The sequence below is a fragment of the Eurosta solidaginis genome, chromosome 3, assembly GCF_040869045.1.
Source record: "Eurosta solidaginis isolate ZX-2024a chromosome 3, ASM4086904v1, whole genome shotgun sequence".
In the NCBI taxonomy this organism is placed as follows: domain Eukaryota; kingdom Metazoa; phylum Arthropoda; class Insecta; order Diptera; family Tephritidae; genus Eurosta; species Eurosta solidaginis.
Window position 1 is genome coordinate 52,580,234 of NC_090321.1, and position 23,954 is coordinate 52,604,187.

The 23,954-nt window shown below is 37.3% G+C and overlaps 1 protein-coding gene across 17 annotated transcripts in view; it reads right to left on the reverse strand.

Moving 5' to 3' along the window:
* Positions 1-23,954, reverse strand: part of bbc (choline/ethanolaminephosphotransferase 1 bbc) — a 156,663-nt gene that overhangs the window by 26,528 nt on the left and 106,181 nt on the right. For 12 of the 17 annotated variants that reach the window (XM_067771720.1, XM_067771717.1, XM_067771716.1 and 9 more), the window contains 4 exons: positions 17,189-17,429; positions 16,974-17,132; positions 12,898-13,026; positions 4,153-4,284 (listed from right to left, as the gene is read on the reverse strand). In XM_067771720.1, the coding sequence (XP_067627821.1) occupies positions 4,153-4,284; positions 12,898-13,026; positions 16,974-17,132; positions 17,189-17,429 (661 nt within the window). The remainder of the gene's footprint in view (positions 1-4,152; positions 4,285-12,897; positions 13,027-16,973; positions 17,133-17,188; positions 17,430-23,954) is intronic. The other 5 variants (XM_067771718.1, XM_067771721.1, XM_067771724.1 and 2 more) reach the window with 3 other exon arrangements.

The window sequence follows — 23,954 nt, forward strand, 5'->3', positions numbered from 1 at the left end:
AGGTCTGAGTGTGAGACCACATTGACGTATCGCCTCCAAGACTTCTTTTAGCACGATCTTACTTTCGTCCACTGTTGGTGTTGCTATTATCATCTCATCGACGTAGCTGATGACTCGGTCTCGATTACATAATTTTGACGTTACTTTGGTGATCATTTACTGGAAGTACATTGGGGCATTGACTAATCCGAATGGCATGACATTATATTCGAATAATCCATCATGAGTAAGGAAGGCAGTATATTTCTTGCTGCTTTCATCCATCGGAATCTGGTAATAGCCAGAGGTCATGTCCAATGTAGTGAAGAATTTCCCTCCAGCTAACTTAAAGAGTTGCTCTTCGACCACAGGCATTGGGAAGTTCTTACGTTCAGTGACGGCGTTCAGTGCCCTGTAATCGATGCACATTCGGCTCTCTCCGCTGGCTTTGCGTACTAAAAGTGCCGATGCAGCGTGTGGTGATGTACTTGGACGGATTATATCGTTGACCAATAAGTTGTTTAAAATTGACGTTAATTCTCGTTGTTGCGATAGTGGAACCTGATATCGTTTTCCGACTATTGGTCCCGACTGTGTCACTTTAATTTCCATAGTGGTAGTGTTACATCTTCCCAACGTTGACACATCTTCCGCAAAGCAATCTTCATACTCATGTAACATGGACTTTATATCGTTACGTTGTGTATCATTCAGCTGATCGTTGATTTTAAACATGTTCGATTTGACTTGTAACTGTAAAGACCCATTGTCGATGACCAGCCGTTTGTTGGCTCCGCACAAAATATCTCGTCCAAGTAGTAGGTCATACCCAAGTGTATTGCCCGGTACTACGTATAAGTTTGCGTGGACATTTTCGTTATTGATCATTAACTTTACGTCGGCCTTTCGTGTCGATTCCATAGTTGAACCTCCGAAACCTTTAAAGCGCTTATATGCAGGGATGCATTGCATCGTTGGTATTACTTGTTCGCTTATTAGTGAGTGGTCGCTGCCTGTATCGACCAATGCGTCGTAAGATTTACCATCAATTGTGACGTGTTGAATTATAGGTGGCACTTGCGAAGGTTTTTTCGACTCCACAATTTCTGCTACGTTTGGCTTGGTGTTTACTCGACATTCCTTGCTGTCATGGCCCACTTTCGAGCACTTAGAACAGCGTTGTTTCTTTTGTGGTTGCGGACATTTAACAGCGATATGTCCATGTTCATTGCAGTTGAAGCACTTCACTGATCTTTGCGATTGTTCAGAGCGTCCACTGCGCATGTTAGTGCTAAACGTTGACGTTGGGTTTGGCTGTATCGAATTTGTTGACTGTACCGTTTGTAAGTTTTCTAGTGACTGTAGCAGCTCATTGCTGGTATTTAGATTCATTGCTAATAGCGTACGTGTTGTTTGTGGATCGCTTATACCATTGATCGTATAAAAGTTTATAGATGCGTCATCTAAATTACCCCGTCTTCCGAGCGTTAACATCTCGTAGTAATATTCAATCAATGTCTCGCCAGATTTTCGCTTGCGTCGGCCAAGTTCCCTGTGAATTTCCGCAGAATTTACTACACACGGAAAATCTTTCAATAGCATACTCACCAAATCAGTCCAAGACTGGAACACCGGTTGAGCATCCAGCCAGCTTTTTGCTACGCCTACGAGCTTTTGTTGTGCCGCAAAAAGTAGCAAATTGTCACTCCATAAGTATGTTCGTTGCAGCTGCTCAGCCTTCGTTACAAATTGTTGTGCAGTGATTAATTTCTTCAACGGGTTAAACTCTGGTAAGATTCCAACAATGTCTTGTATTTTGTACGTGGATGCCTGCTGTGTGGTCGATTGTACATTGGATTCTCGTACTGTTTCTTGGGATGTAACAGGTTCAACGGATGGTCGTGATGCATTTTGCGTTTGCAATGACCTTGTTAATTCCGTGATCATATCCCTCAACTCACTGATTGGTCTTTCCCAAGGTTCTTCCTGATCGATCTCATTGGCATCAATTTCATCAGACTCAAAATGTTGAATTAATGCCGCAACTTTGTGTGCTTTATTGCCTGTCGCTGAAATATTTGCGTTTCGCAATAGTTTATTTATTTGTGCCACGGTTAAAGATTCTATTTTTATTTGCATGGTGACTTTTGCTTCAGTTTTTTCCCTTTATTTTACAAGCCGTTGCTTAAGCAATTAACTTTTGCTTCCTTTCGTCGCCGTTGCTTGCCAAAAACTGTCCGTTCTTGTCGCTGTCTGCTTGCCACTCCAGTATTTTTCCACTTCGACCCCAAGCAAGCATGCCAACAACAACTTTCGTTTGTTTTCCCGTTAGGCAGAACAATTCTGCGTAGCGTCTGCTGCCGTTGTCCAATTCCTGTAAAGCTATATCGCTGCGCCGTCTCTGCGTTAGCGTTGATTTGCGCCGTTTAAAACGTTGAGTAGTGTTTATGTGTATGTTCGCTTTACTGCTTCGTTTGCACCCGTAACGTTGATTGTCGTTGGCCTGTACACACGTATACACATGTGACGTTGCTGCCTTGCCTTTAGCAGACTTAATTCGCTGAATTTTTCACTGTCTTTCGCTACAACAATAACGTTGCTGTTTGCTGTGAAAGACTAGCCGTTGCCAGTGCCGTTTGAAATATTTTCCGTTGAGCCAAGTACGTTGCTCCTTTTGTTATTTTGTTAAGCTTTTCGTTTTAAGTATTTCGTTTGAGCAGAGAACGTTGCTCTATTTTGGTACATACATCTGTACACTTTGAGGAGAAACTTCGTTTTTGTACATTCGATAGGTAGACATATATGTATGTACGTATGTCTAAAATATTTTGTAGGCCCGCGCGAATCCTACTTCTGAACTATTAAAACCCGATTAAATAATAAAACGTTCCGAGTTATGTTTATGTAATTTAATAAAAGTAATTGAATTTGACATTTATGTTTAAAGAAAGAATAGAAAATAGAAATTCATATGCCGATTGTCGTGAGCTTATGCACGCTCGCACGTCTGCACTCTTCGAATGTTCACCCGTAACTAACTGTCTTTGACACATTTTTAAAATTTTTTGCTTACCTATGAAGTAATATTTTGAATTTGAAAGCTTCGGAAGCTACTCCGAAAATGTTCAAGTCTTTAAACTCATATTAATTACTCCGAAAATCTGAGATACATGCATTTTTCAAATTTTTTGCTTACCTATGAAGTAATATTTTGAATTTGAAAGCTTCGGAAGCTACTCCGAAAATGTTTAAGGATCTACGTTAATGTTAATTACTCTAAACATTTTAGACACACATTTTTCTCATATTTGCTTGCTTAGGCCACGTTTACACATGTTCCATCCCTAGGCACTTATCTGTCAGATTTTCAAGTCGGTATATCTAAAATTTGTTCATAATTACCGATTATCGAAGGGATAAATTTATATAGAAATCTAGTTATATAATTATTGATTTGGAGTTAAGCACGAAAATGAAGATAATCTCATTATATGTAAAATAGATGTTAGGAAGTACTAAATTCCATCTTAAACTTGGAAAATTTCTCTAAAATATTAGTGCTACTACACTTATGTTATTTACTACGAAAAATTTACACATAAATGTACTTAATAGTATTTCCAAGGCTTTAAAATTACTCCGAAAAACTCCGAAATCGCTCCGATTTTTTTTCGAAATATACAAAATTTAACTAAAAAGTATTTAAATATTTTTTAATGTTTGCATACAGCAAATGCGGTTCGTTATACGAAAAAACATGTTGATTATCCCTTCAAAGTAAAGTAAAGCTCGGATCATTGTATTATATAACTTTTTTTAGGTTGCAAATTATGCAGTATATCAGTTAAAATAATTAAATTATGTCACTTACAATGTAAAAAATTGGTTAGTGGTGATAAAGCGAATTACAAAGAAATGTTCGAATGGTTGGTGCTCTTATGAAAACTATATAGACTTCGTATCTATATGGCTTAACTTGACAAGTGTAGTTATGTTTTTTTAGCAAAAGCTAAATAGCGAACTTGAAAATATTAACAATAGTACTTTTTTATAGTGCATTTCCTCACTGTAGAAAAAATTTACAAAATTGTATTATAGAACACGAATGAAAAGGATTAGGATTATTTGTAGGTAATAAATTTTCTATTTTTTTAGTCATTTTTTTATGCTTACAGCAACGGAGGAACCATTCTTTCCAATGCCACCTTCAATGAACATTTTTGAAAAGTTGATCAGATTTACGAGATAACCCAAAGTAATGCCGACTAAAATGATATTATTCCAACGACCGCCAATCAGTGGAATCTACGGTGTGAACGCACGCAATTACATTGATTTGTGTGCAAGCATTTGGTGTTTTTTTTTTTGTTTTTTTTTTTATTATTTGTTTTTGCATTTTATTTATTATATGCAATCACATTTTTGGTTCACCGAAAAAGAGAATTGAGAAGAAAGAGAAAAGAAAATAAAGTGTAATAATTTTGAATTTCATAAATAAATAAATGTAAGGTGCGATAACCTCCGAAGAGATCTAAGGCCGAGCTTCTCTTCCAATTTGCGTCGTGCTCCTCTTGATTTTCCCTACAAATTGGCTGGACGGGGCCTACTTGTTTTATGCCGACTCCGAACGGCATCTGCAAGGCAGATGGGTATTCATGGCAAAAATACACCCGGAGCGCTACACCCGGAACACTGCCGAGGGGCGACTCCGCTTATAAAAATTTTCTTCTAATTGAAAAATCTTATTTCTAAAATTTTGATGTTGCTTTTCCCGGGGTTTGAACCCAGGGCATACGGTGTGGTAGGCGGAGCACGCTACCATCACACCACGGTGGTCGCCATGAATTTCATAAAGCAGTTCAGAATTTTGTGCATTTGGTATTGGAAACCTTGCAATGGCAAAAAATAAGCTACGGGATTGTGAACAACTTTATGGGGTTTTAAATTTTTTCTCTGCGCAATTTGTTTTTGGTTTGACAGTTGCTGCTTTGCTATACTATGTTGAGAAAATATGCTACAGTTTTCAATGTTGCGTATTTGCAAGAACGTAGCAAAGCCGTATATTTTGTTAATGTACTGTGTTAATATACTACACCTGTTTGCAAATGCAATGGCGTTAGACCATTTGCACAAAATCCTGAACTCCCTTAATATGTTTGAATTTTTTTAAAAAGGAGATTTTCTATTTTGTAGTAACGCAGAGAAGGAGTGAAGAATGTGGCTGCTTTTTCCTTGTAATTTTTTTGTTTTTGAAGAGAGCTGTAAAGTTGAACAATTATTTTATATTTTAAATTAAACGAAGAAAAATTAAACACAAGATTAGTCAAGAAAGTTAACGGAAATACCACGGGAGATGAAATAAAACGTAAAGAGTTAGAAAGGTTAAATCAAACATAAAACAGAAATGATAAAGTAAAATAATTTCCAAAACCAGCACCTCTTTGAAATGTATTAAAAACAAAAAGAAATCCGCTTTAAAGCAAGCGACGCAAATGTTTACAAATAAGCTTGATAAATAAAGGTAAAGCGGACTGAAAGAAGAATGAGTTATAATAAGAGAATTTTAAAAGACTTTATTTGGGGGGAACCAGCATTAACCCAAACAAGAATATCAGCTTTGAAATCCAGCGAAGAATCAATCTTGCCAATAAATGCTACTTTGAACTAGGTATGCAACTGAAAAGTAAAGTTCTCTCCCGGCAAACGAAAAGCATGCACTAGAAGTCATTTATCGTGTACGTCCTGCTATATGGTGCAGAATCATGGACCATGACAACATCAGATGAAGCGGCCCTGGGGGTGTTCGTGAGAAAAGTTCTACGTAAAGCGCACCTTACGCGTTGGCGACGGCAAGTACTGAAGAAGATTTAATGATGAGCTGTATGAGCTTTACGCAGACTTCAACATAGTGCAGCGAATTAAAGCGGCTGCACTGCCTAGGCCATGTTATGCGAATGAAAAAAGCTTCGATTTGTGGCGTACGAAATTGCTTATCGTTATAACGAAAAATCCGCAGAGCCAAACATTCCGCCCGGATCTAGATATTAAGAAATGAAGAAGGGAGAGATGTCTAGCCATTGACTATTTTTAAGTTACTTCTAAATGAGCTATATAGTTCAGAGCTAACATATAGTTTGGAATAGGATGACAATGTCATATGTAATTTAAGAGAAAATTGGTTCCTCGAGGTGGCCCAAACATCGGTGTAGTGAGAAAAATTATACGAAGTTGGGAACATTTCGACCTTCGTAGCTTCACCGTGAGCTAGAAAAAGAAGAAAAACTTTCATCCAATTCTAAAGGGGTCGGGTTCAAAATTGGTCGAAATGGGATGGAATACCCCATATATATATGTAAATGTGTCGCTTTTTATTTTATAATGTTGTTGCAAAGAATACTTAAAAATCATTTTCTTACATTTTTTTTGTCATATAAATAAAATTGATAAAAAAATTTTTATTTTTGAAAAAATTTTTTTTTTCAATTAAATAAAAAAAAAATATAAAAAAAATCGGCCCACTCCGGGATTAGTGGGGATGCTTGCAGAATTGATTGCAGTTTTTTATGAGAAAAAAAAAAATGGCGAAATTCGAAAAATCTCGAAAAACTGAAAAATTAAAAAAAAACTTTAAACAACAGATCCCAAACGGTCAATTTTTGAAAAAGTTATAGCATTTTGAAAACAAAAACGGTGTTTTTTTTTTTAAATTCATAACTTTTTTTGAGTTGGATGAAAAAATTTGAAAAAATTCTGAAAAACGTCTTTCGCAAGCTAGAAAAAGAAGAAAAACTTTCAGCCAATTCTAAAGGGGTCGGGTTCAAAATTGGTCGAAATGGGATGGAATACCCCATATACATATATTGTGACGAATATTAGTAACACTAAGTGATACTCACATCACTAATCTGATACTAAGTAAATAAAGCCACAACAACAATAAAGCAAACTGCCACACTTGTATGTACGTAAACAAATTAATCATCATGTGCACACATACATACAAGCAGCAGAGAGATACTCACAAACGCATGCCATCATCAGCTACTACTTCGCTCACATATACACACGCATATGGTTACACACTACAAATACACAGCGTATGGCTGGTGACCAGGTAGAGGATTCTAGTAGAAGAAACGTCTAGACATTTGGGCAGAGAGTATAAAAACAGCAGAAGGTGAGTGGTCCGTAATCAGTTTGATTTAAGCACGCCATTGGTTGCGAAGTATAAGTGTTATTGTGAAGTACTTCAAAGCAGTCTAATAAAGACCATTTTGCATTATTGTATATTGGAGTTATTTATTCAACAATTTAGCGATACGAAAGTTAGTAGAAGGTGTAAAGTAAGCGGAATTTCAGTAAATTCGTTACAATATTGTGGCGGATATTAGCAATTCCGACACATCACTATGCCGGTAGTAAATATATTTATTAAGTTAGGCTGCATTATAAATGCTGCACAACCACAACAGAAATATAGGCGATGAGGCAACAAATACTACGCACACAGGTACACATCAGCTAAGAGAGTAGACGAAATTACATACACATGCAACAGCAACAAAGAGCGACGTCGTCTCTGTACATTAGTCACTAACACATTTTCATAAAAAAAAGTAAATCTGAGATGCAGAGCTATGATAAAAATAAATAGGCAACTAATCGAGAAGGCTGTTCATGAAAAGTCTAGACCTTGGGAGAAAAAGCGAACGAGGCAACTGAAAGTATATGAGCAACGCAATCTGGGAAAGAGTCAAGCAGTTTGATTCTAAAACGTTGTAAGTACGCGAATATTTTCAATTGTGAAGTTCTATTACCATAGTTGTGTCGTAAGAGCATTTTGCATACAGAACATTTAAGTGTATTATTCGACAGTACAGTGATTCGAACAATAACAAAAGGCAAAGATTCAAGGGGTTGTGTAGCGCAATATATAGCTTCTCCAACTCAATTGTCAACCTCACCTTCGAGCGGCGAATCCCGTTTCACTAACAGACGAGGCACTGGCGATCCCAAGCTCCTCATGGAACTTGGTGGTGGGGAGGGAGGGATGGCCAGAAGGTTTAATGTGGCCATATGAATCGTTCCCGAGATGGTCGGGCCAGCACCTTAATGGTGCTGTGTTACCGGAGCGTATCGGATCTGTATCCGACAAAGGACCATCACATCGATAACACTCCCCAAAGCCTTCGGGGAGTAACTAATCGCTACAACAACAACAACAACAGCAAAGAAATAATCAAGAATTTTGAGACTCGCTACAGTTTGAATTGAATCAGTAATGTTAGCTCGAGAGATTTTGTATAGAAAAATTCAAGATTTACATTGGAACTTCTATGATTAGACGCAGGTTTAAGAAAAACACAAAAACAATAAATAACAAATTCTACATTTAGGCCAAAAAGAAGCGAACTCAGCAAGAACCTTGAAAGTAAATGTAGCATTTAGCACTAAAAAAAACATCCCTTAATCAAAGAAAAAAAGTAATAATGAAATATCAATAAATGCTTGGCTAAACTAGAAAAAACCAAGGTTAGTTTAAAGAGAATAGTAAGCAATTAAAGTTAAGGTACATACATAAATAAACAGCTATAAAATAATACAAAAAGTATATGTGACCTGGAATCATGAAACGACCATATTGTGCGAAAACAAGTTTTCGAGAAAAATGCGTTTAAAGTTTTTCTTTAGCTTGACTCTGTGTAGCGGCTGGCCGTTGTGAACGAATTTTGTAAATAAAATTGAATTAACTGCTCGATAAGCTACAAGCTTGAAACTTGGAATATAGTTCAGAACCCGATGACAATGCAATAATAAGAAAAAAACTACGATAGGTGGCGCATGGATCGAGATATTTAAAAAATTCGTATTTGTGGTCCGATTTGGCTTTGAATGCGATTTGTGAAAAAACTAAGAAAGACAGAAAACTGCGGTTTGTTCGGAAAGAGCGTTAAATTTCCTTCAAGAATCACTCAAAAAGTGAAAAACGGTATTTTCGCACAATAGGGTCGTTTCATGATTCCTGGTCACATATAATTTAATTGATGAAAAGTATATATCTTCAATAGTTGGGCACAGTGCACTAAATTTCTGTTTTTGGAAATTTTTGAATTTAGTGGTAGTGAAAATATGAAATTTGAAAATTTCACTTGCAAATTTAGAGTAAATAATAAATGCTATGGAAATAATAAATTTATAAGTAATAGTTGAAAATGTTTAGTGTTAGTGCTATGCTAAGTGCACTTATTTAATACAGTATGCCCAACTATGTTATATACGTAAATGAAAAAAATTAATCAAGTGTGTTGAATATGAATACGTTTGATGTCTGAATTTCATAGTTTGCTATTCGAACTATGGTTTATGGTTAATCCTTGCATAAACATGTTTAGTTATCGGAAGTAATATATACTGTGACGAAAAAAAATTTTATGAAAGATGTCTATGGTACAAATCTCTTGAAGTTGAAACTAATAAAAGCTGTACATCCAGTTCCTATCCAAGATTTATTTCTCGTATCTACACTGTCCATCCAAAATGATCTTTTGGTCATTCAAATTTAGGAAAAACTTTTGAATGGCACAACCAAGAAAAAAATGCCTTGCTGATACTCATATTCAATGAGCCGACGCTTTAAAGAAAATGTGTGAGACATACACACATACATTGTATTTTCGTTTAATAAAATATTTTTCAAGTGGTTGAGTATTCCTAAAACATTTATTACAGCTCAGTGAGTAAGGCACCCGACTGTGAAGTAGATGGCGCCGGCTCGGAATATGCCGACGGATTTTTTTTTCGGTTTTTTAATTTAAGACATAAATAGAGAAAAAAAATTTTATAGAGGGGGAAAAATAATTCGCAAGCTAGTTGCATTTTGAGCGGAAAAATCGTAACTGGAAAATGTAAAAAACAGAATATAAAGCTATAAATCCAATTGGAGTTTCAGATTTCATAAAACGGTAAATGTGTTAATGCACCTTATTTAACAATATTATGTAAACATATTGCTATAACAAATTTGGCTGTCATTCCAATACCACTGGGCAAAACCATTATTTTATTTACACTTTCACAGCCGAAGTTGTGCTCCAACCAAAAGCATTATGCTATGGCAGTTGTAAATTCTTAAATTTGTATTTATGCAATAATGCTGCAAATAATTGCAATTTAAAAGAAATTGCAGCACATTTAACATTCAGCCCAATTCTAAATATTCCCTCCACATTTTGTTCTCGCGGATTTTTTTATTCCCGCGGAAAAAATCCTCCAATTCTTTTCTTCTAAGGAGAACAATAATGGGGGAGTAGGAATTTCGAATTTTCGAAGTCAGCTATTTTGTCAATTGAAATTTCGTTGCGCATTTCTTATTTTGTTTCAAAAATTGAAAAGTTAAATTATTGTTGCGAATTTGTTTGAAATTAAGAAATAAAATATAAACAATGCACAGTATTGCGTTTCATGTGGTATTCACTGAAATGAATAAAGAATTGGTGCCACAGCAACATCAACAGAGAAGCATAAGAAGAAGAAGACGACGGGATAACACAAATCCGCTGGAGTTGCCTGCTTCCATTCAGCAAAGCAATTTTCTGGCGGCCAAGTCGAGTTGAATTCGTCTTACGTCATATGCCAAAGTCTATTTAAGCCTTCTTAAAGAATTCTTGCGCAATTCCTGGATGGCTGCATCAAATTTACCAAGAGCTCTTCCGTTGCTTATGACATACTTTTAGACTTAGGGCTTCATTCTGTATTACGAACGATAGCTCAGATGAACGATTCGCCTGCAAACGATTTCGTCTATCAATGATATACTCTATCATTTTCGTTCGGCCTTTACGTTTCTTACTTTATGTCAAACAGGAGGGTGTAGAGTTATCTACTTTGTAAAATATACTTTAATTTTGTAAATTATTTTTATGTTATTTTACTTTTAATGTTACTTCAAAATTTTAAGTTAACACGAAAACTCAATTAAAATTATTTTAAAAATTAAAGTAGAGAGTACAAAGTAGTTAACACTATATTTGGGGAGTATATGTAGAGTTATCTACTTTGTAAAATATACTTTAATTTTGTAAATTATTTTTATGTTATTTTACTTTTAATGTTACTTCAAAATGAAAATTTTCAAATCAGATATTTTTTTAGAATTTTTAAAATGTGAAAATATTTAATTTGACTGTGAAATAAATTTTTAATAAAAATATAGTTTAACAGAGGGCGAAAGCAATTGTCAAGTGATATGTTGTCATCGTTTAACACAGTGAAAATACTCTAGCGATTCGTCTCTGTGGCGAAACGAACGTTCGTTTCGTAATAGAGAATGAGGCCCTTAAAATAAAAAATATTGTGGTAGAATATACATATTTTAGCACAAATTTGTTCCAATAAGTGTTCTTTCTTAAAAGAACCAATTTCCTTTAACTATTTCGATTATTATTAATTATTATTATTATTAATAGGTCTGGAAGCACTGCGACCTTTGTGCAGATCTATTGTGCAAGACCTTTCAGCCTAATTTTGTATCTGGAGGCTCCTGATGTATCTAAATACCTCTTCAGGCTTTTTACTCCATATCACATAGGGATTAAAAGTCCCACCACCTAGGTGGGATAGTCTCTGCCTAGCTAGAGCGACACATTCGCAGAGAATGTGAACCGGCGTTTCATCATTCAGCTCACAGAAACGACAAATTTGGGTATCAGATAGATTTAATTTACTTAGGTGATATCGTAGACCGCAGTGTCCCGTGTAGTACCCAGTAAGAGTTCTTAGGTCCTCCCTGCTTAGGTTAATGAGTTTGGCTGATACTTTCGTTGCCGGAAGTATAAACAGATTGGCCTGCCTTTGCCCTGGGCAATCAATCCAGTGACGTCTGAATTGTTTAGTTTCCCAGTTACTTATAGTTTCCCTGTGCTTTTGTGAGTCCACAAAAGGGCTCTGGACCATAGAATACTGATGTAGCACCCTGCTTTGCTAGGTAATCTGCATGTTCATTACCTTCATGTCCCTGATGTCCGGGAATCCATCCCAACAAAACCTTGTTTTTGGCTCCCAGGGCATTAAGGATTTCAGTGCATTCATCCACCAGCTTAGATGTAACTATGTAGGATTGCAAGGCAAGCAGTGCCGCCTGACTGTCCGACATAATGTAGATGCTCTTCGATTTTGAGCCTCTTCGCAGACATTCTCTACCACAGACCTCTATTGCATGAATATCTGCCTGAAATAGGGTGGGGTAACATCCCATTGGTATCGATTTTTTGAAGTTTGGCCCATAGATGCCAGTCCCCGTTCTTCCGTCATCGAATTTCGATCCATCCGTGTACCAGACCTCTGAGTCAGGGTCATTATACGGATTCCCTATTTCCCAGTGGGTCCTGCCCACAATGGACACTTCAAAGTTTCGTGAGATTCTGAGCTTAGGGGACATTACGTTACGCAGTTATAATGAGGGATTTCCTATGAACTATTTCGATGTATTCCCTTTAATTCAACAAGTGAAAAAACTCCTAATGGCAGAGAAATCTCCCTCTCACTCACATTCATAATACCTACTTTTCTCCCATAACCGGTTTCGGTTTTTTCGAACATTGTTCAGATTCGGAGGAAAGGGAGAAGTGAAAAAACTGACAAGGATTTTTTATTTAGAATACGAGGAATGGGAGAAGTGAAAAAACTCGCACGGAATTTTGGTTTAGAATTGGGCTGATTTTTGAAACTACTTGTAAATTTGATTTTAGAAATTTTCTAATTGACATCAATTTTTATTTTCATTTATAATTTTTTTTTGTACGTTTTCCAAATACATATTAATATTTCTCTTTCTACTACTTTGTTGCTTCTTTTATTTTTGTATAAATTCATTTTTATTTTATTTTATTTTTTATAAGTTTCTTTTCAAGCCAAACTTACAGCAACTGTGGAGCCATTCTTGCCAACACCGCCAGCCAAAATAACAGAGAATATAAACCATAACGACCAAAGTCCACAAACTATGGTCATTAACGATATGAGGTACCACATTTGAAAATTACCAAACATCTAAACGATATATATTTAATAGATAGCTTATATGAATGTGTGTAGATAGCGATGAATATGAATGATATTTATACATTGTAATACATATTTCGAAAATGATAATATAGTTGTTAAAAAAATAATAATTATGATATGTTAAAATGAATGAGCAGTATAATAATAAATCTTTAAACCAATTGTAAGTAGAGCTTTCGAACACAAGTGAGATTTTCGAGATTCTCGTATTACTCGTAAGGTTCGCGAGATTCTCGTGTCTCGAAGTACTCGTAAGGCTCGCGAGATTCTCGTGTCTCGAGGTACTCGTAAATCTTGCGAGCTTCTCGACATTCTTACTTAATCGCTGTATGGACAGTATTTATACACTTGGTTTTTCTTACTTGTAACTTTTTTGTTCATTATATTGCTTCAATGACATTTAACTCAAAACATATTTATTATACATATAATTTTGTTCGCAATATTTTATTTTTCAACCAGACATCAAGAACACGGCTTCTCGCGAGATTCTCGAATCTCGAATTACCCGTAAGGCTAGCGAGATTCTCGAATCTCGAATTACTCGTAATACTCGCGATCTTCTCGACTTTCAATTCAGTCGCTGCATTGGCAATATTCTATACATTTCGGGGGGTTTTTACTTGTGGTTTTGCGGACATTTTGGCTTGTGCCCCATAAGAAATATAAAACAGCCAATGAATCGATTAAGTTGAATGTTGAGAAGCTCGGGAGCTTTACGCGCAATTCGATATTCGAGAATCTCGCGAGCCTTACGAGTAATTCGAGATTCGAGAATCTCGCGAGAAGGCGAGACTCGCGAGAAATCTCTTCTCGAACATGTTCGAGAAATCGTAAGCTCTAATTGTAAGCTTACTTGCTGCACAGATTTAAATTTAGCCAAATCACCTATATGAATTTTCATAAATACAAGATTTATTTTAGCTTTCATACTTTTTTGGATTTATCCTAATCCTGTTAAAAAATAAAATAAAATGCTTCAACCAACAATATTTACATAAGTATCTTCTAATATATTACGTAAAAAAACAGGTTTTTATATACCAAACTGAATTTTTTTGTAGAGCAAACTGTTACAAAATTAAGCAATAAATAAAAATAAGTTAATCACTTCAAACATATAAATATATGTTAATCAAAGTTGTTAAATGACTCACAACAAAAACAATAAAAAAAACTTAACAAAGAAACTTCAATTTGTGTATAAAAATAAGAGTGCCTAGAAATAAATAAATGTTTTAAATAGTGTTATATTTAAGGTGCTGTGGCCGAAAGGCCAATTGTGTGGTTTTTTGTTAAGTAAGTACAACGGATGGGTCATAGCTGGACGAAAAGGTTGGTGGGGGGTCTTGTGGCAAGAGCTATATGTAAGCCGCATGTTTAAGTTGACGGATCACTGCAGCGTCTTTCAAGCGAAGGTTGCTGCGATTAAGAATGCGGTGGATGAAATGCTATCCAGTGCTACTACGGTTAGGGAGTGCGATCGAGGATGATCTGGTAGTGCCTGATTGCATCGAACTATTTTATGGTTTAGATTATCTGGGTCCCAGGGCCATAGTGATATCCCGAGCAACTGTCAAGCGGATCTCTTGAGGAAAGCTTAAGCGTGATACATTGTTTCTAACACGAAGCTATTTACAAATGCTTAGCTTTTCGAACTCGAAATTACTCCGAAACTCAAAACTGTAAATTTTCATTGCGTACCAACTTAAAGTTTTTCGAGTTGAGGTTTGGAACTCATAGTTTAAGTTAAATAATTTAATTGAAATAGCTTTTCCTATTCGAAATTACTTGGAAACCCTGTACTGAAAATGTTTGCCTATACCAACCGGAAGTATTCGGATTCGAAATTTGCCCTTCACATTCTCTCATGTGCTCCGAGAAAAAGTAATTTTTAATCAACTTTCACTGGAGATGGCATCCTCGCGTATCAAACTAAAAAAAAAAAATAATAAATGTAAGGCGCGATAACCTCCGAAGAGATCTAAGGCCGAGCTTCTCTTCCAATTTGCGTCGTGCTCCTCTTGATTTTCCCTACAAATTGGCCGGACGGGACCTATATGTTTTATGCCGACTCCGAACGGCATCTGCAAAGCAGATGAGTTTTCACTGAGAGCTTTTCATGGCAGAAATAAACCCGGAGTGCTTGCCAAACACTGCCGAGGGGCGACCCCGCTTAGAAAAATTTTCTTCTAATTGAAAAATCTTATTTCTAAAATTTTGATGTTGCTTTGCCCGGGAGTTGAACCCAGGGCATACGGTGTGATAGGCGGAGCACGCTACCCATCACACCACGGATCAAACTAAAAACCTGGAGAAATAACACACGCTTTCCCTCACAGTAAGGGCGTCCTGTCACAAATTGTAGACTATAGGTTACACTTTGTCTAAACAACCCCCACATTTTAAGCTATAGGCGTATCCACCGAAGAGGCTTGATAATGGGCATGGTAATATGGTCAATTTGGGTATCTTACCACTGCTAGAACAAAAGGGATTTTCGCCTTATCGGTTAAAAACGCTTCATCTCGAAAAATTTTGAAAAACGCCCCTTCACAGAACTTTAATCAAAAGCGACCGATTGCAAACTTGTTTTTCAAAAGACGCTATCTGGGCATTAATTCCTGAAAATAATTTGAGTTGGAGCTTTCTGCAACCAAATCTCCCCATAAGGGAGATAAATGAAATGCTCAACATGCTGTTCCCAGAAACCTGGGCCACCCAACTGACATCTCCGTGAGCACTATGAAGAAATCCAGCACAAAAGAACGGCATAATTCAAAAAAAAAAAAAAAAGCATAAAAGGCACTCAGATACACACACAAAGAGTCGGCAAAATACTAATGCCCGGTGAACCCCGATTTCAATGACAAATACCCAAACTCGCAGTAGTTGAAACCAATCTCCCTAGGGAGAGGCGCGTAATACTGGCACAACTGCGATCTGGATACACTTTTCAATTACAATGTGGAACCTATGGCTCTAACACCCATATCTATTTGGTCCCACCCTGTTGAAACTGCAAGTCTCCCTGGACTCCCTTTAGAGGATTTTGATGACAACTTGTAAGTGATCGCACCTATTGAACTCGGCAACTATACGAAAACAACAGAGGGCGTTTTCGAAAAGGCAGGCTAGATAGGGTGAATGGAACAGAAAGTATTTTAAAAATACTTAAAAAAAACATCTTTAATTTAATTAGACATATATCTCAAGTTGTCTTCTAGCATACATAGTAGGAGCGAATAGGCACTCCCCAGCACACCATTTTGGAAGACTCCGAACACGCAGTCGTTGCCAGCGCCATGTTAATCTCACCAATCTGTGGTGAATCCTTTTTGTTTATAGGCGAAACTCTAGATGACCTGGAAGGTTCAATGGGGAGTAAAATAGGGTTCATTAAGAGCACCGCGTGGGAGCTTAAGGAAGACTTTTGATAGTCCGCTTAAAAAAACACTTGAAGTCTACAAATTGGTGGGACGGGTCCTAGATTTCTTATGCCACTCCGACCGGTAGCTGTAGAAGATTTTCAAGGCAGAAATAAACTCAGAGTGTTAACCAAACCATAACCGAGAAGCGACTCGGCTTAGAAAAACTTTTTTCAAAATTTTCTTCCCAAAATAATTGTTCTCATTCCCAATTTAATCCAAAAAACTCCGAAATTTAAATAAAGTGCATTTTCACACTGAAAAACTGCATATGTGTCAAATTATAGCACACCAATGATTACATTAAGAATGTTTTAGCCCCTGAACTGTTGATGAGTGGGGCCTACATCGGGTCGCGAATCACAGACATGTACCGTTTATAATAGGAATATGAATGCCAAAGCTTCAACTAATGTCCGTAAAGCGTTCCGACCACGAGCACCGCATTAAGTGTAGTTGTAAATATTAAAAGCTTTCTAAAGTTCAAAATCAACAAAATCATACCCGCGTTTGCCAAACATCCGAACCAAAAACAGCTGATATAACATGTATGACGATAATAGTGAATTGCGCCTCTGTTACATCTATTTTACCAAAGCGCAGTGTACCAGAAACATATGTCTGCCAATGGGCGCAATAGAAAAGCGCTATAGCACAAAAACACTAGAAAGAAAAAAATTTTAGAAAATTTAACACAAGTAGCTAACAGCAAAACTTACCTGAAAGAATAACCAATTTGGATAGTGTCCTAGTTGGCAGGATATGCACGCCGATAGCGCCACAAAAACGGTGGATATTGAATCGCAACCATGATCAAAAAGTTCACCCAAAGGTGATGAGGTATTTGTGCGACGCGCTTGTTTACCATCGATCGAATCCAAGCTCTGATAGACGAACAGACCGAAGGCGCAAAGGAGGCTGGTCCAGCCAGGAGGTGCTGAACGGCCATCAGGACTGTAGCTGTTACGGCGAGAGGGAGATATTAAAAAAATATATTTTTATCATTAATCAAAAATAAAAGTATTACATCAAATTAGATCGAAAAATTAATCATATACAGTGCAATTAGTATTAAGATCTTTTTATGCCACAAGGTTAGGTTAGGTTCTACTGTCTGAGGTCAAAGATATTGTCTTACATAGGTTCACTGTGGTACCAGAAAAACATTGATAAACTCTCACACATTAGTTTCAAATTAAAAAAGTTAGCACTGTTTATTTTTCAGAAAGCAATAGTCTACTTCTCTGACTCAATATTCTCTTTTGTAATATCTTAAGAAGCAACTGGATAATTAGCATAGGTCGTCTTGGTGTGTTTCACAATCTCTATCCACAATCTAGGCTGAGTATAAGATCATCCTGTATCGGAAACGGTTCAAAAACGGCTAGCTGGGTCTGAATTTTTAAAAAGGCTGCTAAGACCACATTTAGAACAAGCAACAAGGCTTTGAAAACGCACTTTAGGCGCAATCGTAAACTTTCTTACAAGCGTAGAATGAGTACAGCAGGGTAATACCAAATTAAAGAGGGAGTTGTTCTCCTTGCAAGCTTAGACGTAAGCAACGCTTTCTACAGTGCGAGATGGGTAGACATGCTGGTTTCAAGGGGTTGTGTAGCGCAACTCTTTCAAGGGGTTGCCAGCGCAATATATAGCTTCTCCAACCCTATTGTCAACCTCACCTATCCGTGGCGAATCCTGTATCATTAACAGCCGAGGCTCTGGCGACCCCGAACTCCTCGTGGATATAGCATGGTCTAAAAGGTCGCATGTGGTAATAACAAATCGTTCCGAGATGGTCGGGCTTGTTGCCGGGACGTAGCGGATCTGCATCGACAAAGGACCATCAACATCGATAACACTTTCTAAGGCCTTCGGGGAGTGTCCTTATCGCTATAACAACAACAGCAGCAATTCCAAATCACATGCTATCTACATCGCGTCATCAGAAGTTATCTAAGTAATAGCATGGTTATATACCAAACTTCAAAGCGCTCGCGCACCATGAAAATCCCAAGCGGAGCAGCACAAGGATCAATTCGCGAACCGGTAAGTCTTTAAATGTCTGATGATACACACTCAGTCATTTCAACCCGAAAAATCGAATAAGCACATAGAAAGCTTTACCAGGTCATGATACGCAGCTGGACTGTACGGCTCCGAACTTTCGAGCAAACATACTTCGAAAGGTAAATCGCTGTAAGCTACTGGCAACTGTACAGCGAACAGCAGCTCTAAGAGTCGCCTCTGCTTATCGCACTGTAGCTCGACCAGCTGTTAAAGTGATCAGCGGAATAAGCCAAATTGACCTATTTGCAAAAAAAAAAAACGGTTATGGGAAGCAATAAAGCAGACGTATCAAGAGCGCATGAAAGTCGTTATACAAGAAATCAAAGAAGCAACATTTATACTGTGGCAAGCCCAGCGGTCTGAGCAACGGGGCAGATGGACAGCGAAACTAATCATAAATGTCTGGACATAGGTACAGCAAAATATATTTAGACAGAATCGAAAAAGCCGAAGATCGTATAAGCGTTTATGGCTTAAAAAGATTTTGCACTGTTGTATGCCCATCTGCATTGCTTGCTCTTTAATAGGACTTTTTTAAGCTTAAAGCTTTCAAAGTCTCCACACGCTAATCTGATCTAGGCTAATACGATCTATTGATGCATGAGTGCAAATTAAACATTCCACTATTTTTTTTTTCGACGTTTCAGTGAAACTTGTTTATCTTCTCCACGGGTATTTCAATTTTTTTTTTTTGTACATTTTCAGCTCATATCCGCTACAGAACTTATAATTTTATTAGTCCTCCCATTCCACAACCAATTCATGACACCAGCCCTACCCCCAAATATTGCAGTTTTTTTGTAATGCCTATCGTCCCAATTATATGTTTACCTAACAAATTCTAAGCATCGAATTACTATCCTAAATAAATAATTTTTTTAAAGAGAACTTAACTCATGTGTCATTGGCATTAGATACAACTTACAACTCCTTCACTTTTCTCTGCTTGTTTGCAATGCAAATCAAATTTGTTGTGTACAATTTATATAAACAATAAGTAAGAAAGTCTAAGTTCGTGTGAAACCGAACATTACATACCCAGCTGTGCACTTGAAACGCTGTTCTTGGTAGAATATCCCTCAAATGTAGTTAAATACTGTAGAGTTATTGCAAACTTTGTTAAGGTTAGATCTTTAGGAAAGGTGGACGTGGCCTATAACGGAGTTTGATTACCTTCACTCAGTCTATATAATTTGACAAGGATAGTGTCTCTGCCAAATTTCAAATTTCTTTAACGGCTTTTGAGTTACGGCTTGTTAAACTTCCAAATTCTCTTCTTCTATGCTTTGCGTCATAAAACCAATCCTCTTACCAAGTTTCATTAGCGATATTCGTTTTTTAATTGTGTAATTTTTTCCATTTTTCTAAATTTTCGATATCTAAAAAGTGAGCGTGGGTATCGGCCGATTTCACTCATTCTCAATATCAATCTATTCTGGGTCCAGATAAGCCCGTATACCCAATAAGGTGAAGATATCTCATTATTTGCTGAAGTTATCGCGTTAACGGACGGATAGTCGGACGGACGACATGGCTTAATCAAAGTTGTTTCGATACTGATGACTTTGATATATGTAAGTCAATATCTATCGCGATTACTTTATACCTGTACAACCAACCGTTATCCAATCAAAGTTAGCTAGGTATAACTAGAGTACCACGCAGGCTTTGTTCTGTCCGCTAATTGGCTTGCCTAGATATCGAAAGTGAAGATGAACTCTCTTCACTCTCCTAGCCACTTCTGCCACCCCAATTTCCCCATATATGGTATACCCTAACTCACGAGACCACTCGATTTCAATATCTTTGTTTTATAAACCACTACGAAACCGGCATTCATCTTTACATATAAGATATAGATAGATAATTGAGATGTTCCCTTCTCCGACAATATTTCTCTCTGTGATGTGATGTATCTACTTTCTCGGTAAGCAGAAGCATTGGAGTGTAGCTTTTGGAAAAAAAAATTTTTTGTAACTTCTTGCCTCTCCCATTTTTCCATGTTTGATCCCTCCTTCTTCTCCGTTTATTCCCCTTTTCTCTTTTTGTCGATTTTTTAATTCCTCTTCCTCAACTTCTCTCTATTTTTATCTCCTTACAATCCCTTCTCTAGGTTCTTCTCCATCCCATCTTTCGAACCTTCTCCATTTTTACATATATTTCCTACTCTCTTTCCCCTCTCTCATCCTCTTTCTATTTTTCTTCCTCTCCCTTTCCATCCTCTTCTTAACCACCAACCTTTGTTAAACCTTCATTAGCACATAATATTTGATACCCATATTGTGAGAACAAATTCCGTGATTACCGTGGTTGACATTTGGGTTTATATCTCAGAAATGGGTCGACAAATGGAACTAAACCCATCTACTTACGAAATTTTACAAAAAAAAAACGCATTGGTTCATTCGATCTTGAGTTATAAAGTTACCAACGGATTTTGGACTCGCTTTGATATATAATGTTAACGTATTCGAAAGGCTGCCTAAATAATACATTTCAAACAAGCCGCACCATCCAGGCCCATTTGCCAGAATGAAAGGATCCCAAATATTAAGCTAGTCGAAAAGGAGCCCCTGTAGGATTCAAGAAGTTGATAGGCGCAATATATAGCTTCTGCAACTCAATTGGCGACCTAACCTACGCGAGGTGAATCCTGTTACAAGTATGTATGTAACATACACATATTAGCAGGCGAGGCTCTAGCGACCCGAAATTCCTTATGGAACTGGGGTGTGAGAGCGTGATGGCCTAGAGAGTTCAATGCAGTCATATTAAATCGTTCCGGAGATGGTCGGGCTAATACCTTAATGGTGCTTGTTACCGGAGCGTACCGGATCTATATCTATAACACTCCCCAAGACTTTCGAATGAATTTTTTCCAATAGATACGAGAAAATATTATCTGGGCCAAAGAGGTACTCCTGTACCGTATTTTGAGCAAATCGCACCACACATATGACTTTGTAGAAAAGGTTGGCCCTTGGTCCACTTCCCGGAAAAAAAGTTTCTCAAATAATAAGCTAGTCAAGGAAGTACCCCCGCGATTTACATCCGAGGAGATTTAGGCCGAGGTTATCTTCCAATTTACGGCGTGCTTCTTTTAACTTTCACTACAAATTGGAGAGAAGGAACTTCATGTTTTATGCCCGGGAGTTGAACGCAGAACCATCGGTGTGGTAAACGGTGCACCGGGATATAGGGATTCACGCTACTTAAACAAAGTCAAAAGTTCGTTCCTCGACAACAGGTTAATTTGCTACATTTTTTTAATAGGTTGAATAATTATTTCTTTTACATTGCAAGACAAATGCAGCGTTTCCTTGGAAAAAGTAAAATGTGCAGTTCGAGTTCTTACAACCTACTGAGACAAACAATTTTGAGATATGCGGGATCGGAATTAAATAATTATTGCGGTGCCCATCTCTAATACAAACATGGATTTTTCTTTGAGCGCAAGACAACGCGTGTTCTAGTTTACAGTTTTTCTACTCAGTTCTTCAGTTTCAACGTTTATACATTTACAAGTAAATATTTACGTTAGCGATATAAAAGAATAAATATTAAACTATTTCTATGAAATCTTGATAAAATGTGAACTAAAAATATTATGGCAGGCATGCGCCACACTTTGTACTGTATATTGTGCTGCATTTTAATGAGTTTGTAGTTAGATGCATTTGCATATTATTGGATTAGCATTATCACAGGGTATCACATGTGAGCTAGTTTCCATTGCCCCAAAAGTGCGCTCAACAACTTACTTGAGAGTCCTGGGTATTTCTTCAATACAACCACATCCTTATTCAGTTTGTAATACCAAACAGTGTACGAGTCTTTACAGAAGTAACTGCAATGAGATACAGACGATGGGAATGTTATCCGAAGTATTTAGAAGTGTTATCGATGTTGAAAGTCCCTTGCCGGATATGTGTAGACCTTAAGTTGCCAGTCCGTTCATTTCGGTAAAGATTTTATATGACCACGTAGAACATTTAAGTTATCACATCTAGTGTCACTAGACACTGACAATAGGGTTGGAGAGTCTGTGAATCTATAAGGATTGTATTAGCCTTAACAGTCAATTTAATACCTAATAGAGTTAATCAATTGGTTTTACATGAATTGTCGCTCCCAACGAAAGCTATTACGTTTCGAATTCCTGCGGGACACTAGCATGTTTCAGTGTTAGCTTGGGGAACGAGCATGTGCTAGTTGCCCACGCGAATACAGAACACGTGAGTCGTCAAAGGGACCGAAGAATTCATTTCAAATTTGTAATCAAATGCATTGCTTCGGAAAACTATTCGGCGTTCACCTACATGTCGTGTGAGCGCAGCGACAGATATTCAGTAAATCCGTTTCGGCCTGTACTTCAAGCGGTAAATATCTCATGTGTGAATACTATGCTTAAACATTATCCATTTTGAATCTATCGTGGGAAGGTCCAGCTTGACTGACCTAACAATACAAAATTTGACTAAACCACAGTGCCGATGAATAGGAGATATGTGGGTTCCGAAAATAATTTCAAAGGAGATTAGGCGTTCATGTAAAAGTTCTGACATAAGGCGTTCTTCAACCGAATTCGGAGAAAGGAGATTCTTTAGACGAGTCGTGAGATAGGACGTTTTTGGACAATATTTTACGAGAGGGTGTTTTGGAACTGACCGCCAACTAGTTTAAGGAAACATTTTTACTCAACTAGACATCCACCGCCGTGACAGTTACACAATTTAATTGCGGGGTTGCATGCAAAAAGGGATCAAGGGTCGAATGTCCATTTTTGTGTGGGATAGCTCAATAGGAAGAAGAGGTTTAGTTTTATATGCACACCAAATGTAAAGATCTGTGCCAGGACGACAAATGCGAACGAGGTTCAATGAACACATTTGAGATTACAACAAAAAAAAAACACGGAATACAAATATCATACCAGAGTCCAGCTTCGCGAACCACATGGTCAAAAATTAATGTTCCCCAGCAAACATCAATAAAACAGTCAAGGTCCTTCACAAACAAGCAAAAGACCGACGGCTGAACGTACTCGAAAATATGGAAATACACAAAGAGAAAACATTCGACGGTAGAATAATAAAGGATCAGACAAACACAATTTCTGACACAATATTTGAATCTTTAAAACTTTAAACATAGACACAAAAGACAAACACACAAAGAAGGTCAAGCGACTAGAAATATTGACTTCTACCTGCATCAGTAAGCCGCAGAAATCCTCGGTTCTGAATGAACACACAGCACATACATATACACAAAGATCCATTTGGCCAATTCCTTCTCATGTACCAACGGACTACAAATACAAGACAAACGACAACAGATCAGAACGAAAATTGACCATGATGATGGCACAACGCTGAAACCGGTTTGTCTCGAAACCATATATGACCATGGATGACG